At 42.8% G+C, this 18,794-nt stretch overlaps 1 protein-coding gene across 1 annotated transcript in view; it reads right to left on the reverse strand.

The window, feature by feature from the left end:
* Nucleotides 1-18,166, reverse strand: part of LOC140713688 (ankyrin repeat domain-containing protein 33B-like) — a 50,563-nt gene extending 32,397 nt beyond the window's left edge. The window contains exon 1 of the mRNA XM_073024079.1: nucleotides 16,691-18,166. Coding sequence (XP_072880180.1) covers nucleotides 16,691-17,038 — 348 coding nt within the window. The 5' untranslated portion in view covers nucleotides 17,039-18,166. The remainder of the gene's footprint in view (nucleotides 1-16,690) is intronic.
* Between the last annotated feature and the right edge of the window lie 628 nt (nucleotides 18,167-18,794).

Consider the following 18,794-nt stretch of genomic DNA (forward strand, 5'->3'; position numbering starts at 1 on the left):
CAACTCTTTCTGCGCTACAATGACATCTGCATTTTAGTGCAGTTTCATGCACCCATGACTTTGCCTCCAACTTCCACCTTGTCCTTCTTTTTAGTCTGACACCTTCTCCCTTCCATTCTAGTCCTGATAAAGGGTCTTGGCCCAAAAATGTTGACTACTTATTCAGTTTCATAAATGCTGCCTGACCCACTGAGTTCTTCCAACATTTTGTCTGTGTTGCTCTGAATTTCCAGCATCTGCAGAATATCTTGTGTTTATAGTTTGCAAATCTGTTTTGTTTTGCCATTTTGGTGGAAATACAAATGATTGTCAAGAAGTGATCAGAGATAGCAAGTGCAATAGTATATTTAGAAATAACCTGCTAATATAAAGTGAAAAGTTAAAATCCCAAATAATGTTTATCTCTGAAAATCATACGCTTATGTTATTTTATCGTACAAAGAAACTTTTTTTTAAATAAACAGGCCAAACTGTTTAAAGAGAACCTATGTATATATATTCTCATTTCCATACCTTCATCATCAAGTCTTCTCTTTCCTTCCCAGTCTTTTCCATCTCCATCTTTGGAGACAATCAAGCAACAGATATCCACAATATGCCTATGGCTACCTTCACTATATCTTTTCACCTTTTTCTTTTCCAAATAACGACTCAAATCAATTGTTAATTTTTTCCCCATTACATCTGTTCTACACCAATGCTTCAGATTTATCATTTGTTTTTCTCTACCAAGAATTTCTCTCCATCTTTGTTGACTAACCCTCAACTCTGCCAAAGCAGGGAGGTCAAACGTATATTACATGGAGAACACATCCATTCAGTTAGCAAGCATGACCCTGGACCTCCAACTACCCATTTCCAATTCTCCATTTTACAGCCACAGCTGAACCTTCAGTCTCTTACAACGTTTCACTGAAGCTCAGCATCAGCTTGATGAAATTTATCTTGATAAGAAACCTTTCAAATTTCTTCACCTTACATTTGAGTTTAATATTTATGCCTCTCAATTAATAGTGCTAAAGGACCACTGGGCCAAAATATAACCCTGTCTCTCTCAGAGAAGAGTACAGCCCAACTTGAATACCTACATTATTATCTTTTTTTTATTATTTATGCAGTACTTTGCCTGTGGAGGTGGTTAAATGCATTCCTGGATATTTTGTTGTCTGGATGAAGCAAAAGGAGACCAATCTAATATTTCACATTTTCATTACAAGCAATAAATCATAATGTTCACGAAACAGAACAATGCAAGTTCTTTTTTGAAACAAGAATTTTTTCTCTTGCATTGCTCGGTGAATTGCCCAGGAGATTAGTTAGTTAGTTCCCAGGAAACAAAAGATGATTTTAAGGGGTTGGTAATCCAAGAGACAAATCAAATGTCTGCATCATTATGATCACTGATAAACAGTGAAAGCTGTAGAAATTTTGTTGCTTCGTAATTGTTGCTACGTTACTAAACTCAGCTCTACATGATAATAATTGCTTTGCTAACTCTATCTGCCCTTTATCACGAAAGGGTCTCAAGTTCTCAGGAGAAACAATAGACTACAGATGCTAGAAGCTGAAGCAAAAATATAAACTGCTGGATGAATTTGGTGGTTCGAACAACATCAGTGGAGGTAAAGGGATGACTGACATTTCAGATTTAGACCTTGCAACAACAATTTTAGCAGAGAAAGAGTTGTGTAGGGGTTTCAGTGTAGGTTTGCAACAAGGCCTGTTCTACATAGCAAACAAAAAGACAAGTTTAACTGAAGCCCATGACTACACCTTTCGTTTGTGGTTTGTGAGCCAAATTGAAAGAGGTTGGTGAAAGTAAAAAACAAGCTCTGCTAGGCAGATGAGTGTTAAAGGGCAAAAGGTTGTGCCTTTGTTCCAGAAAAAATCTTACCCTAACATCTTCTTATTGGGAGAGTTGTCAAAATGGTGGAGGGTGTGAAAGAAGTCCCTGATGTACTTGGGGAAGCACAAAAAGAGGGGGCAGAACAGGATGGAGTTAAGGTAATGGACAGATAGGTTGGGTGCGGCAAGAGCAGGCAGAAATAACAGGTCTACCAGGGCAGTCCTGATCATGGATCTTAGGCAAGATTTCGAAATGGACAGTGCAGGGTTGAGGTACTATCAAATTGGAGGCTGTAGAGGGGAGATCTCCTAATGTGATGAGATCTGTAGCAGTCTAGAGTCAGAGGCTTGGTGTAGGTTCATGGGTTTTTGTCTGGGGAAATTATGAAGAGTTGTCCAAGAGCTGCTTCATCAGATCTCAAGAGAATTGATGAAGTGAATGAAATCTTCCCACTGAATGGCATAAACTCAGAAAGCTCACTGCCAAGAGTAAGGGCACAAAAAAAAAGTTTTCATGTCCTTGGTGCTTCAGAGCACTTCAAACTCCATTAGTTACAACCCTTACCTCCAAGCAACAATCCAAGAAATAACTAGAAAACATAACTGCAAACTATTCTCCTCCTCAGGCCTGCTATCCCACAGTAACAAACTCAGGAGTAATTACTGCTGTGTGAAATTAAGCTATATACATCAATGGCTGGGATCTTGCCCATCAATTCTCCATTGTTGACAACTGCATTCTAAATCTGATGGATCTTCAGGCCTTGGATCATCAAATCAATACTAGCTTTTAACTTGTTCAGTGCTGTTCTACTTTGCCTCAAATGATACTCAGAATCAGATTCATGTTTAACATTGCCGGCATAAGTCATGAAATTTGTTGCCTTTGTGGCAGCAGTTAAATGCAATACATATTAATAGAAAAAAAATGTGAGTTATAGTAAATATATGTATGTACATTATATAAATTACATAGTGTAAAAATTTTTAAAGCGAGTGAGGTAGTGTTCATGGGTTTAATGCCCATTCAGAAATCAGATGGCAGAGGAGGAAAAGCTGTTCCTGACTCATTGAGTGTGTGTTTTCAGCTCCTGCACCTCCTTCCTGATGGTAGCAATGAGGAGAACAGGGCATGTCCTGGGTAACGGGGATCCTTACTGATGGATGCCGCCATTTTGAGGTATTGCTCCTTGAACATGTCCTGGATACTACAGAGGCTAGTGCCCACGATGGAGCTAAGTTTACAACTCTCTACAGCTTATTACGATCCCTCCCCCCCACCCATACCACACAGTGATGGTAGAATGCTCTCCATGGTCATCTGTAGAAATTTGCTGTAGCATAAGTTAGTCTTCTCTACCATAGAAATTCCAGGCAGCTGTCCAAATGAATGGCTTGTATAACAAATGAGAAAGAATAAAAGGAGACAGCCAGCACACTAAGAAGTTTATTTTATTTCATGAGAATTGTGTAGAAAATAACATGCACTGTTACGAATGGCAGTGCTGTAAATGACAAACAGCCACACATCTACAGTCATTTGCAGAGGTGTCAATGATTACCAACGATTTTAAAACTTAGGAACTTCGGTTCTCCAAATAGACCAGCTACTAGTTGTGGTTGCAGAAGCACAGGACTGAACCAAGCTATCAGGTAGCTGATGCACAGCTGTGCAGGGTGAGTGGAATTGCTTGGCTTTAATGGCCAGCTGCTGATGAATGGGAGGGTTGTGTCCCTCAGCAGTTTAGATGCTAATCAGTCAGCGAGTGAGATCTGCAGCAGAAACCCACAGATATACATTTCCAGCAGGCACTAGTCTAACTGTTCATTAATTCTTGCCTGATCACACTGCTCTGTCAGCTCCTGCACAAACCTAAAGCTGAACTGCTCTTTAGGAATGGTTAATTTACGTAAACAAAAAAAAAATGGGGACAATCATTTCAGCTGTTACTCAAAAGAAATCTATACAGGTTGTAAATCTTGCCATTGAGAAACTTGGATTTTCCTTTCAACTTCTCACAAACATGTTTCCTTCCATCCAAATGATATTATGACCAGATGGCAAAGTAATTCAGTTATAATGTAATATCACAAATTAAGTCAACACTTTATTATATCAGCCTCAGGAAGCTACAACCAGATTAGCTATTTCTTTTTTCTCTCCATTCCTGCCAAAGGGGCTTGGCCCGAAACATCGTCTGTACTTTCTTTGCATAGATGTTGCCTGGATTTCCAGCAACTGCAGATTTCCTCTTGTTAGCCATTTCCTTGTTGTCTCCTTATTTTTGATATATTTTAATTTCAATATATGTGATTCCCTCATCCGCTTACACCACACCACCCACCCTTCTCTAATTCTTGGCACTTACCCTAGTAACAAGAAGAATAGCCTCTAACTCGGCAATGGAGTTATCGGGACACCATCTTTTGACTATTCTTGTTTTTACGAGGCCGAGTTGCTAGCTCGACGCTCAACCCGACTTGGATTCAAACTTGGGAACCTTCGCTCCAGAGTCCGGCACTGATATTACTGTGCCACCAAGCAGGACATCCTAGTAACAAAAGAAGTTTAACGCCTGTACCTTCACCACTATTCAAGGCCCTAAGCAGCCCTTCCAGCTGAGACAAAAGCTCATCTGCACTTCTTCCAACCTGGCCTACTGCACTTACTGGTCATGAAGTGGCCTCTTTCACATCAATGAAAAGAAGTGTAGAGGAGGCCACTTTTTGCTGAGCACCTGCGCTCTGTTCACAATAGGCATCACTAACTTCAGGCTGCATGTCATTTTAACTCTCCTTCCCACTCCTACATCAACCTGCCTACCCTGTCTTCTCTATTGCTATGGAGAGGCAAACTCAAGTCGTAAAGACAACTTCTGAGGTTCTAGTTGTAAACAAAGCAATGCTATGGATTTACCTATTCCAATTTCATGTAACCCACACATATGATATTCTCTCCTCACAAATACACTCTTAGTGTTCTCCCTTTATTAACCTTTCCCATTCCTTTCCTTGGTTTCATTTTCCCATCAACTCCTCCCCATCTGCTTCTACCTATCACTACAAGCCTCTATCACAATGCCCACGCATACTGTTATATAGTGGCTATCTTTCTTCTTCTTTACAGTCCTAACACAAGATTAAGATTCATAATGTTGGCTTACACCTTTAGCTTTCACGGGTGCTGCTTAATCCTCTGAGTACTTCCAGAATTCTGTTTTTCATTTAATTTCAATTATTGACTGTTGCTCAAACTTCAGGTCAAGCAAGAAATTCTCACCCTTCTTATATTTCACATTATCTCAGATATTAAACGTGTTAAGTCAGGTTACAGCAACGGGATTCTTTGGAGATCAGTTTGATTTTCCAAGGACAATGTTAAGTCATTGGTAAGGATTTCTAATCTTCAAATTTCAAAGTAGATTTTATTATCAAAGTACATATACATCGCAAAACACAACCCTGAGACTCATGTTCCTGTGGGCATACTCAGCAAATCTATATAGTAACTATGAGGATCAATGAAAGATCAACAAGAGTGCAGAAGACAACAAACTGTGCAAATGCAAATGTAAATAAATAATGAGAACATGAAATAACAACATAAGGAGTCCTTAAAGTGAGATCATTGGTTGTGGGAACATCTCAACGGATGGGCAAGTGAGTGTAGTTATCCCCTTCTGTTCAGGAGCCTGATGGTTGTGGGGTAGTAACTGTCCTTGAACTTGGTGGTGTGAGTCCTAAGACTCTTGTACCTTCTACCTGATGGCTGGGAAAAGAGTATGGGCTGGGTGATGGATGCTGCTTTCCTACGACAGTATTTAATGTAGATGTGCTCAGTGGTTGGGAGGGCTTTACCTGTGATGTACTGGGCCAAATCCACTACGTTTTGTAGGATTTTCTGATCAAAGGTATTGGTATTTCCACACCAGGCTGTGATGCAGCCAGTCAATACACACTCCACTACACATCTACAGAAGTTTGTCAAAGTTTTAGAAGTCATGCCGAATCTCCGCAGACTTCTAAGGAAGTAGAGGTGCTGCAGTGCTTTCTTCGTAACTGCACTTACGTGCTGGGTCCATGAGAGATCTTCTGAAACAGTAACACCCATGAATTTAAAGTTGCTAACCCTCTCCACCTCTGAGGCTCCAATGAGGACTGGCTCATGGGCCTCTGGTTTCCCTCTCCTGAAGTCTACAATCAGTTACTTGGTCTTGCTGACATTGAGTTATTGTTATGAGGTTGTTACGAGGACGTTATTGTTATGAGACCACTCAGCCAAATTTTCAATCTCCCTCCTGTACAGGGATTCATTACCACCTTTGATTCAGCCCACAACAGTGGTGTCATTAGCAAACTTGTATATAGTATTGGATTTGTGCTTAGCCACACAGTCATAGGTGTAAAGCAGGGGGTTAAGCACACACCTGTGCTGGTGGAGATCTTTAGCAGTTTTAGATGGTTTTGGCCTTTTGTGTTACAAGAACAATGAAGTATAGATTACATTAAAGCTGTTTTTCAAAATACAGAGTTTCAAAGTCCATTAGTTAATGAAAATTGATGAAGTGTTATCTATAGAAGAGCTTCCTGATGGAACCCCTAGAAGAGATAGGTGAACCTTCTATGTTAATGATTAAAGCAGCCAGCACCAATCAAATTAACAATGAGGATATCAGGATAACTTTAAGCAGGAAACAAAGGAAATTTACATAGATGGGTTGAATGTTTACTAAACTAATGTTTACTATGTGGGTTCCTGCAAGAAAATATCTCTGTCAGCTTTATAACTCAATGATCCCAAGTATAATACTGATTCACGTAAAAGCAGATTCTGACAGAGCAACTGGACAAAATCTGACATTCCACAAGAAAACAAAGCAAACCAGCATCCAACAAAGCTATGTCTTTGTTTGCATGGAAGTGGGGTCCTTCAGCTGGCTTCGGCAATAAAAGTGATCATACACATGGTGTGATGTCATCTACTGATGTAGATTATAGAGTAATTTTATGAATTTCTCTTAATATTGTTACACTCCATCACGGACACCTATCTATCTACCCTGCACCTATATTTAGATAAATCAAACCATAGGCTATGCTCCTTCTCACTGTGTACAAACAGAAACATGAAATCCAGTACAGAAATTCATATAGTCCAAGGTTGTGGATGAGCTTCTACTCAACTGCTTTGAGTCTGTAGGCTGATCCACATTCAAAGACCCAGCAGCTAACCTGGATGAGTATGTCACCACCATCATGGACGAAACCAAACAGTGATAGAGGATTTTGTACTAAAGATGTCAATCCAGACATTCCCTACTGAAGTCCAAGTCTGCAACATTCAAACCTTGTTATCCTGCCCTACACAAGAAATCAAGACACGACCTCTGTAAAGCTATCAGGGCTGCTAAAAGATAATATGAGTCTAAAATTGAGATCTAGAGAAGCCATCAGTTGTGGCAGGACTACAAAACAAAGCCAGGCAGCATTGTCAATAACAGTGTATCCCTTCTCAATGAGCTTAATGCATTTTATGGACGTTTTGAAAGGAAAGGGAATGGAATGTCATCACCCATCCTGAAAGTGTTCAATGTATGTGTATCCACAGTCACCACTGCAGACATTAGATCAGCCTTCAATACTACAGTTCCAAGCAATGCATCTCTACTGTCCCAGACCTAGGACTTCCTCCCAGAGCATAGAAAGGGGATGAAGAGCCTATTGATTCCCAGAGGCGAGCATCACCAATAGCCTGTCCTGGACCAATCATGTAAAAGCCAATGGCCAGGGAACTATACAAACACCTTTTACTTCCTCAGGAAGCTAAAGGAATCTGACTTATCCTTATTGATGCACCATAGAAAGCATCCTGTCTGAGTGCATCATGACTTGGTATAGCAACTGCACTGCCCAAGGCTACAAGAAGCGACTGAATTATCTCCACGTCTCACTGCCTGAGTAACACAGCCAACAATCAAACACCCCACTCACCCCATTCTCCCGCACCCCCTCCACATATGGTAGAAGATTTTTAAAAAGCCTGTAAATATACCACCAAGCTCAAGGACAGCTTCTCTTCTACACTTATAAGACTATTAAAGCATCCCCTAGTACAATAAGATGGATTCTTGACTCAGTCTACCTTGTTAGAGCCTTGCACATTATGGTCTCCCTGCACTGCACCTTCTCTATAACAGTAACACTTTACTCTTCACTGTTATTGTACAAATTCAATGCAGTCATGCGATTAAATGATTTGTATGAATGGCTTGCATAGCCAAGTTTTTTTTACTGTACCTCAGTACATGTAGTAATAAACCAATTTATCAATGTATTTATCAATTTAACAAGAACCTTCAGATGCCAGGAGTGTAAACCGGGGACGGGATGATCTCATCCTATGATTTTCTCATCCCTAAAAATTAGCAGAGGAGAAGTCAATAGCTATATAACATCTAAATTTCCAGTATCTGCTCCAAATATGTCATTTGACATTAAGTACAAATTCGTAAATGTATTTCTATGAACCTGCGCTAACCAGTGGAGTTAAAATTATTATTTAGGGTTTAAGTGAAAGGAGGTGAAATATTATTTGCAGTATACTTTTATTCAGCAAGTGGAATCAAGTTATATATAAATACTGACAAAATTATATGCAATATCTTCTTTCCCCTTTTGTTGGAACTCAGGTTCAAGCCACACTTTAGAAAACTCAGCAGCTAACCCAGGCTAATATTCTAGTGCAGCAGTGTTCTGCATTGTTGGTGAAATATGCCAAAGAGAAAATCAGTAGCTATACGACCCATAACTCAATCCTATCTAGGACTAGATTTATTTTCTCTCTCCCTCTCAACTGGCATAATGAAATCATTTATTTTCTTGTGCATGTATATGTAACATACTGCTAATGTTGTAGGGCATTTAATTTTATGGCTTTCGATAGAAGCAGTGTGTTCTGCTGGTAGTGTTTGGATTACTGTTAAAGATGAGGGCTTGTGATGTTCATGCTTAGGAATGTTGTGGATAGCGGAATTGGGAATAGATTCTAAAGAATGCTGGGAGGTTTTTCTGACAGATACTGGTGTAGGTCAAAGTCTTTTTTGGCAAGAGCTGGGAGAAGATTGGAGGGAAGATGGCGGAGGATGTCATCCCTGTTGCACAAGATGCTTTGTGCAGATGAATGGCTTCAAGGGAGAAGGACCAATACTCCCGTGGGGGAGCCTATTTGTTTAAGGAGGATTTTGAGATGATGGTGTTTACTTTCATGCAGATTGTGGGTCCAGCACACGAGTTAAAAACAACTTCAAGATAAGCTCCAACTTATGTGCACATTTGGACTGGGTTAACTGTAATGGGCTCTTTTTATTTTTTCCTTTTGTTTTCCTACTAACTGTTCAATAAAGCTGACATTTGTAAATATACTCTAATTGAAAGCAGTGCACAATCTGCTATTTCTTGCCGACGGCTAATTGCATGGCGTCAGTATTTACACAGCATTCACACACATATGGGACATCCTAACCTCCCGGGTTTGGTGGGACCCAAGTCATATCGACCCTAGACACACAGAGTCTGTGAAAGGTGGCTGTTAGTGAGAGGCTAACAAGCTGCATCTCTAGAGATGCCCAGTTAAAAGGGCTTTCATATGATTTACATTCATTTGTGTTTGTCATGTTTACAGTGTACTGTGCTGCTGCAGAAGGGTAATTTTCATGGTGTTTATTGGCTGGGTATGTACAGCTATGAGAATAAGCTTAAATTGAAGTTGAAAATTTGTAAGAGCATTCCTACGAACCTGCTCTTTCCAGCATATAACAATCTCAAACCAAGGCCTCAAGGATCCATACTAGAAATGGAAAAGAATCCCAACAATCCATGTGAAAAACCAGGGGGTCACTTTGAAAATTTCATTTATTGTTGCCTCACCCAATCAATTGCTTTCCCCTGCCCCAACGACAGTCCATTCCAGATTTTCTCCTTCTCCTAATGCAAGTAAGTACAAAAACAGGATCGCAGTACAGCAGTAGCACAAAGACGAGCCTCCTGATAAGGATCTCAGTCCGAAATGTCAACTGTTTACTCTTTTCCATAGATGCTGCCTGGCCTGCCAAGTTCCTCCACGATGCTGTGTGTGTTGCACAAGTAAGTACATCCTGCCAACTCTTTGGAATAATTTTACCCTGGAGGTTATTCTTACTTTCCTTCAAAGGTTTCTTTCCATCTGTGCTATCACTGCAGACACAATCTCAGTGCAGAGTGCCACAGGCAACGTCATCTCCCCGATGATTTTATTAAACTTCCACACCACAATGCTACATCTCTTAAGCTTTCCACTGGAATTAAGCTTGTCTACACGATAATCCATGTCATCTTCACTTCAACTCCCAAACTGAGGTTACCCCAAATTCAGTCTTCAAGCCGAAATATCCATGTCATTGTTGCATTGAAGCAAACAAGTAAATGGGCCTTAAACCTATCATTGCAAAAATATCTTCTACCAACCCGCCCTGCTGTACAATGCCAATTCTGCGAAAGCCCTCCCACCCTCCAACTATAAAGAAATGCAACAGTAACTTTTTCCTCCCTCTCACACAAGCCACTGTAGCGCCCTATTACTGCTCAGGGCGTTCCGGAGTTCAGAGTTCAGCGCTGGTGCTCTTCTATAAGGGGGCTCTGTACACACCCCCCCCCCCATGGAATGTGTGGGTTTTATTTGGGTCCTTCGATTTCCTCTCACAGTCCAAAGACGAGGTTTAATTGATCATCGTATAACGTCCTGTGATTAGGTTAGGGTTAATCGGGTTTGTTGGGGGTTGCTGACGTACCGTGACTCGAAGGGCCGGAATAGCCTACTCCATGCTCTATCGCTAAATAAATAAATAGATAGGTAACTAAGTAAGCCAGCCAGCCTTTGGCCTTGAACACTTGCCAGCATATATATCAACTTAACCAAATTAAGAAGTTAGATACAATGACGATTAAGTCTAGTTTGGAAAAATATAGTAGATAATTCAGGACAGTAAAAGATAATTGAAACATTCAAGGACAATAGCTCTTTGAAAGTCATGCTAAATTAGCGCTTGCCGTTTCCCCTCCAGCTGCCTGACACTTCCAGACCAGCCCAGTTTGGACACACCCCGTCGGGAGCAAGGATATCTGCCTCAAAATCCTAATTGCAGGCTGCAAGCCAGAGAAGGGGTATTTGAGGAGCATCGATTACAAGAAAATTACCTTGCAGATACCCAGAAGTTTATTCTTTACAACCTCCAAAATAAAACAGCAAGATCCACAGATCTCAACTAAGTGTATACTGGGCTGGTGGATTAATATTCCTCTGCAATGACCTTAAGTTCGCTCTGAAGTCCCCAGAGCACAGAAACTTTCATGAGTAACCAGAGATTCTAAAGAAACCACTAATAGTTTCCAGACACAGTCGTGACTACATGTATAAACAGTTTCCTTGTCTACTTTTATTATCATCTTGGAGTACAATATATCACTATCCTGGAGATTTATCCATCTTTAGTCCAATTGATTCCCTCTGTCACAATTTTAAAAGAAAATTAGCTCGTATAGAAAAAAAATACTCTGAAAGTAAAATAGACATACAGTGGTATGCAAAAGTTTGGGTACCCCTGGTCAAAATTTCTGTTACCATGAATAGCTAAGTGAGTAAATGATTACCTGATTTCCAAAAGGCATAACGTTAAAGATGACATATTTCTTCAATATTTTAAGCAAGATTACCTTTTTTATTTCCATCTTTTACAGTTTGAAAATAGCAAAAAAGGAAAAGGACCCGAAGCAAAAGTTTGGGCACCCTGCATGGTCAGTACTTAGTAATACCTACTTTGGCAAGTATCACAGCTTGTAAATGCTTTCTGTAGCCAGCTGAGAGTCTTTCAATTCTTGTTTCGGGGATTTTCGCCCATTCTTCCGTGCAAAAGGCTTCTAGTTCTGTGAGGTTCTTGGGCTGTCTTTCATGCACTGCTATTTTGAGGTCTATCCACAGATTTTAGATTATGTTTATGTCAGGGGACTGTGAGGGCCATGGCAAAATCTTCAGTTTGTGCCTCTTGAGGTATTCCATTGAGGATTTTGAGGTGTGTTTAGGATCATTATCCTGTTGTAGAAGCCATCCTCTTTTCATCTTCAGCTTGTTTTTTTTTTACAGACGGTGTGACATTTGCTTCCAGAATTTGCTGGTATTTAATTCAATTCATTCTTCCCTCTACCAGTGAAATGTTTCCTGTGTCACTGACTGCAACACAAACTCAAAGCATGATCAATCCACTCCCATGCTTAACAAGATGGAGAGATGATCTTTTCATGAAATTCTGCACCCTTTTTTCTCCAAACATACAGTACCTTTGCTCATTGCAGCCAAAAAGTTCTATTTTAACTTCATCAATCCACAGGAGTTGCTTCCAAAATGCATCAGGCTTGTTTAGATGTTCCTTTGCAAACTCCTGACGCTGAATTTTGTGGTGAGGATGCAGGAAAAGTTTTCTTCTGATGACTCATCCATGAAGGTCATATTTTGCAGGTGTAGCTACACAGTAGAACAGTGCATCACCACTCCAGAGTCTGCTAAATCTTCCTGAATGTCTCTTGCAGTCAAACGTGGGTTTTGATTTGCCTTTCTAGCAATTCTACGAGCAGTTCTCTCAGAAAGTTTTCTTGGTCTTCCAGACCTCAACTGACCTCCACTGTTCCTGTTAACTGGCGTTTCTTAATTACATTACGAACTGAGGAAACGGCTACCTGAAAACGCTTTGCTATCTTCTTATAGCCTTCTCCTGCTTTGTGGGCATCATTTATTTTAATTTTCAGAGTGCTAGGCAGCTGCTCAGAGGAGCCCATGGCTGCTGATTGTTGGGACAAGGTTTGAGGAGTCAGGGTATTTATAAAGCTTTGAAATCTGCATCACCTGGCCTTTCCTAACAATGACAGTGAACAAGCCATAGCCCTAACAAGCTAATTAAGGTCTGAGACCTTGGTAAAAGTTATCCAAGAGCTCAAATCTCTTGGGGTGCCCAAACTTTTGCATGGTGCTCCTTCCCTTTTTTTCCCACTCTAAAATTGTACAAAACAAAAATAATACACTAATCTTGCTTAAAATGTTGAAAAGAATGTTTCATCTTTAATTTATGACTTTTAGGGATCAGTTCATCTTCTACTCTTAACTATTCACAGTAACAGAAATTTTGACCAGGGGTGCCCAAACTTTTGCATGTCATTGTATGTATCATATTTTATATTGTTAAAGGAGAATACTGATTTTTTTTTTACAAAGTATAGTCAACGAAGGGCAGAACAGGCTAAATTTCTAAATTAACAAATCATTAGCACAAATTCATATAGCAATGGATATAAAACACAGGACTCAAAAAGCAACATCAACCTTAAGATCAAGATCAAGATCAGGTTAAAGCTGAGCATAACTTTGAGCCAACAGGAGGGGCTGAAAATTAACACCAAAGGGCCTCTGAAGAAAAATTCACCATTACTCCAACATGAGAAGCTATTTCTGCCACTGCTCAGAGATAAACATCCCAGTTTAAAAGGCATGGATCCTGGAAGAAAGTAGCAGCGGAATACAAGGAACCACACTGTTAAGAGCAATGGAAAAGAAAAATATCAGTAAGTGTGAGCACGTAGTAGAAACTGTGTGGACAGAACTGAACAAAGCAGGGCTCAGGGATGCCCAAAGCAGTATACATAAATGCGGACATCAGAGCATCTTGTCATAAAAAGTGGAGCAAATCCACAGAGGAAACTTAATTTTTTTTTAAACTTAATCCACAGGACATCCCTAGTATGAAAGCTATCCAATGCCTTGAGTATATTTGGGGGCACTTCTGAAATAAAATGTTACTGAACCAACAATTGAATTGGCCAGCTCAGATTTAATCACAAGCAACATGCCCAAATTAATCAATATGGGAATATCTTGCCAACAGTGACCAAAATTCATGAATTTTCAAAAACAGTTTGCTAGGAAGAGGAGTGAGTCATGCACCAGACCTTAAAGTCTGGTTTTGTACAACTGACTGGAATGATGATGAAATCTGAGCAGAATAGAATGGGCAGAACTTTTGACAGAAAATACAGATAAATACAGGAAATATACACAAAATGCTGGAGGAACTCAGCAGGCCAGGCAGAATCTATGGAAAAAAGAACAAATGATGTTTCAGTCAAAGACCCTTCTGCAAGACTGGGCAAAAAAAGCTCAGTAGATTTAAAGGGGGGGGGGGGAGGGAAAATCACAAGGTGATAGGTGAAACCTGTAGGGCAAGGGATGAAGTAAAGAGCTGGGGATTTGACTGGTGAAAGAGATACAGGGCTGAAGATAGAGGAACAATGACAGTTGACAATGACAATGACAGAGGAACAAAGAGGTCTGATAGAGGAGGGTAGAAGACCATGGAAAAGAGAGCGGGAGGAGCACCAGAGGGAGACGATGGGTGGGCAAGGAGATAAGGTGAGCAAGGGGAAGGGGGTGGGGAAAGGTGAAGAGGGGCATTACTGGAAGTGTGAGAAATCGATGTACATGCCATCAGGTTAGAGGCCACCCAGATGGAATATAAGATGTTGTTCCTCCAACCTAAGTGTGGCCTCATCATGACAGGCCATGGATAGACATATTCGAATGGGAATGGGAAGTGGAATTAAAGCGGGTAGCCACTGGGAGACACCACTTTTTCTGGCAGATGGAGCATAGGTGCTTTGGTGAAGCAGTCTCCCAATATAAATCGGGTCTCACTGACATACAGGAGGCCACACCAGGAGCACCGGATACAGTAGATGACCCCAACAGATTCAAAGGTGAAGTGTCACCTCACCTGGAAAGACTGTTTGGGGCCCTAAATGGTAGTGAGGAAGGAGGCGTATGGGCAGCTGTAGCACTTGTTCCACTTGTAAGGAAAAGTGCCAGGAGGAAGATCAGTGGGGAGGGACAAATGGACAAGGAAGTTGCATAGGGAACGATCCCTGCGCAAAGCAGAAAGTGGGGTGGGAAGAGAATGATGTGCTTGGTGGTGGGATCCCGTTGGAGATGCCAGTAGTTTCGGAGAATTATGTGCTGGACGCGAAGGCTGGTAGGGTGGTAGGTGAGGACAAGAGGAACCCTATCCCTGGTAGGATGGAGTGAGAGCAGATGTGCATGAAATGGAAGAGATGTGGTTGAGGGAGCATTGATGGTGGAGAAAGGGAAGCCCCTTTCTTTGAAGGAGGACCTCTCCATCATTCTGGAATGAAAAACCTCATCCTGAAAGCAAATGCAGTGGAGGCAAAGGAATTGAGAGAAGGGGAAGGTGTTTTTACAAGTAACAGGGTAGGCCGAGGTATAGTCTGGGTAGCTGTGAGAGTCAGTGGATAAAGCAGCCCTGGTCTACATGACTCAACTCATGTTACCCTATAATCTTGCCACCATCTACAAATCACAGTTCAGAATCATGGTGGAGAAGTCTCTGCTTGCCTGGATTGGTGGAGTGCCAACTCCCCTCAAGAAGCACAACAGCTTCCAGGGCAACGCCAACAAAATGCAGGCGGGACTCAGCAGGTTCGACAGCACACTTGACTGGTACCCTTTCACCCCCTCTGAAAATCCATTCCCTCCACCACTAGCACACAGGTAATGCAACGTACACACATAGGAACTTTAGTTCTGAATGTTATTTGCTTACTTTTTATTGTTTACACAATTTGTTCTTCATTTTGCTTATTGGGTGCTTTGTCATTTTTTTCAAAGGGGTTCCATTTGGTTTGTTTTGTGGCTGCCTGTAAGGAGTCAAATCTCAAATCTACAGGGTTTATACTTTGAACTTTGATATTCAAAATGCCCTGCAGCAGCAAAGACTAGCAAATATCTGCAGATGTACGGCATACAGCACTCCATCTGGTTACATCACTATTTCTGTTTTTCAATTTTTTTTTTTAAACTTAATTTTTGGCTAGCACTTTACACTGCCGCAAAACACACTTCACAAAATATGTCAGTGATACTAAACCCGATTCTCTAGCTAATCACCTAGGTTGCACATACAGCACCTCCCCAAACCTCAATCTTTACCAGCAAGAATGACAATCACAGCAGATGCACCTATACACATTTCTCTCCAATTTGTGTACCATCCTGATCCTTCGCTAGACCTCCCTTCCCAATACTGCTGTGGGATTCGTCAAAGGGAATGCTGCAATTGTAAATGGCCACTTCTCAAGGTACCTAGAGATGAGAAATGAATGCTAATGGTCTCCAACCTCCCAAAATGAATAAAAATAATAAGACAAGTGGATATTAACATCACAAATATGTCTACAAATGTTTTAAGAGAACCACAGACTCACTTAACACATTCAAATTGTAGTTGGAAATTGAGAAGCAAGAGATTTGCTAACAATGCAAAACAATACAGAGGACTGGAAAGTAAGGGGGCGGACGCCAGAATTAGGGGGCAAAGGTGAGGGGTAAGGTGGATGGGTCCCTCAGTTGTTCTCACCTATCTCCTGCCAAGTTTTACTCCTTCCCCTCACCCAACATTCTTATTCTGGCTTCTGCTCCTCCTCTTTCTAGTCCCGACGGAGGGTCTCGGCCCAAAGCGCCGACTCTTTATTCTCGACAAGTACTGCCACTGCCGCAGGAGCCCGGCAGCATGTACACGGGTTTGGGCGGCGTGCGCATGTGTACAGCGCCAGAGAGTAAACATGTGCAAGTCAATGAGTGTGTGCATGTGTCCGAACACGCCGGGCACAACACAAGTACTCCAAAGCTGGGCGTGCGAGAATGCGGCTGTGTGTGTTGAAGCATTGAGTCCGGTACAGCCTAGTGCCCCTCACTTACCCTACCATTCCTGTCCACCTCCATCACCTCCGGCTCGCTCAGGTCCCCGCACATCAGTTCTTTCAGCCCTACGGCGTTGCTGGTGGCGCAGGCTCGGTAGAAGGTGAGCGGGCCCTCGGTCGCATTTGACATCTCGCTGCTGAGGGAGCGCAGTTCCGGGGGGTAGAAAGAATCATCCGACAGGACGCTGCAGGTGTCTGACTCCGACTGCTCGTCGTCATCCTCCTGGATCTCGGTGCCCGCATCCTCCCACTCGTCCTCGGGCAGGTGCTGAGGGCATCCGACGGCGGCAGGGGACCCGCTCCCCCCGGCCGGCCGGCCGCCGACCACCTCCCTCGTTAGCAACATGCGGGCCGGCCGCTCGCCCGCCGTGAGCACGGCAACAGTACGAGCGCCCCGGGAGCCGGCCTCATGGGCGGGGCGGGGCGCGGGCTAGACTGAGCACGACCGTGTAACGGCGGCAGATCACGGGAAAGGGTCGGCGGCTGCTGGGCTGTGGTGGCAGCCCCGGGCCAGGGGCAGATCTTGGGTCGGAGTGCAAGCTCTGCGATATAGTGAGGCGCCAAACCGGGCGGAGTCCCGCGTCCCGAGGCAGGGGGGTGGGATCTTGCCCGTATCCAACGGGGAGAGGGAGGTCGCGGCTTGAGCCGGAGGCTATTTCCTTCGCTCAGCCCCGTCGCGTCGCCTATGCTTCATCATTGTCGTCGCCCGTGGTTGGCTCTTCTTCCCGGAGCACTGCTGTCCCGATGTCGGTCGCCAGTCGCGATCCGCTACAACTATTGCCTAAGCACGTGGACGTAGAACTAACAAGCCGGTCGGAACAGACTCCACTTAATCCGATCAGAGGAGATTGCAGCACAGGTTTAAAGTCCAGCGGAGATTTGGGACCAAGCGGAGAATTTACGGTACATGGGACTGGTCCCGAGGCGGTGTGGCAGGTCCCGGCTCTCTCAACCGACAGAGCAACTGGAACGCCTCTGGGAAATCCCGACCCGAAGCTCCAACCCTTCCTAACCGCAGGCTTTCCGCTGCACTTTTAGCGATAACCCCGCCTTCTCGACATTAATCTCACTGTCTGTCAGTATCACTCGCTTCCAGCCCTGGCATTAACTTCTTTAAATAGCGTTACCCCTTGTTCAGCAATGTTAGTACTCTGTTCACAGCCATTACCAAATGTCTCTTCGTTACCTCTGACATCCTACAATTCCTCGCTCCTCCCACCCCTTTTCTTTTATCCTCGTGTCCCATCGCTTCCTATAAACCCATTACACCATCCTTCTGTCACATCCCTTGTGTTCCTCCGTGGTCTTTTTTCCTCCCCTGCTGAAACTCTTCCCTGTTAACTATTTCCCTGCGGTAGGCGGCCACCCAGTACCCAGACTGCAGTACCTCTGTATTCTGATCGCTATCATTCCGTTTTCTCTTCCACCGTACTATTTAATTACCAATCCCTTCTAGTTATTCTGCGTCCAATTATTGTCTTCGGCTCCTTTACCATTCCCGTCCTCCTTGATTTCCATACCCCCTCTCCTCCCTGCGTTCTTCCTCGCCTAAACTGCCTGTCACGCCTCTATTTCGCAGCTCATTACCCCACTTACTCCTTCCCCTTCCCCGTTTCCTTCTTAGAGACGGGGGCATTTGTTCTTCCATCCGCCAGTACCCGTCATCAAAATCCCCTGCCCATCACCGTGTTCAACAGTTGGTTTCCAGTGCTACTCGGAAGCCGGGATGGACTGCTTGGTGCTTTTTTGGGGAGGTGGAGGGCGGAAAATTCAAGTGTTTTTTTTTAAACCTATATTCTACCCACGCAGTGTTGTGTATTCGATTCTTTCGTCCTTTCCGCGTGATTAGTTTTTGTTTGAATATTATGGATGAAGGAATGGTGCTTTTTGAAGAGCAGTTGCGGATAATTTTTGCATTAAAAACGCCTCCGCCGGTGGTGAAGTGAGTGCCCTCGACCTCAATCTGCCATTGACATGCTTCCCGGAAGATGCACTCAACGGACGACTAACAGAATGCTGTGAACTTGTCGAATTTTACCGTTTGTCTGGGGACCTTGAAATAAATAGTTTTACTTTCGTGTTTGCAGAGGTGCTTCCGTTTA

This window comes from Hemitrygon akajei, chromosome 20 (genome assembly GCF_048418815.1).
Source record: "Hemitrygon akajei chromosome 20, sHemAka1.3, whole genome shotgun sequence".
Classification (NCBI taxonomy): Eukaryota; Metazoa; Chordata; class Chondrichthyes; order Myliobatiformes; family Dasyatidae; genus Hemitrygon; species Hemitrygon akajei.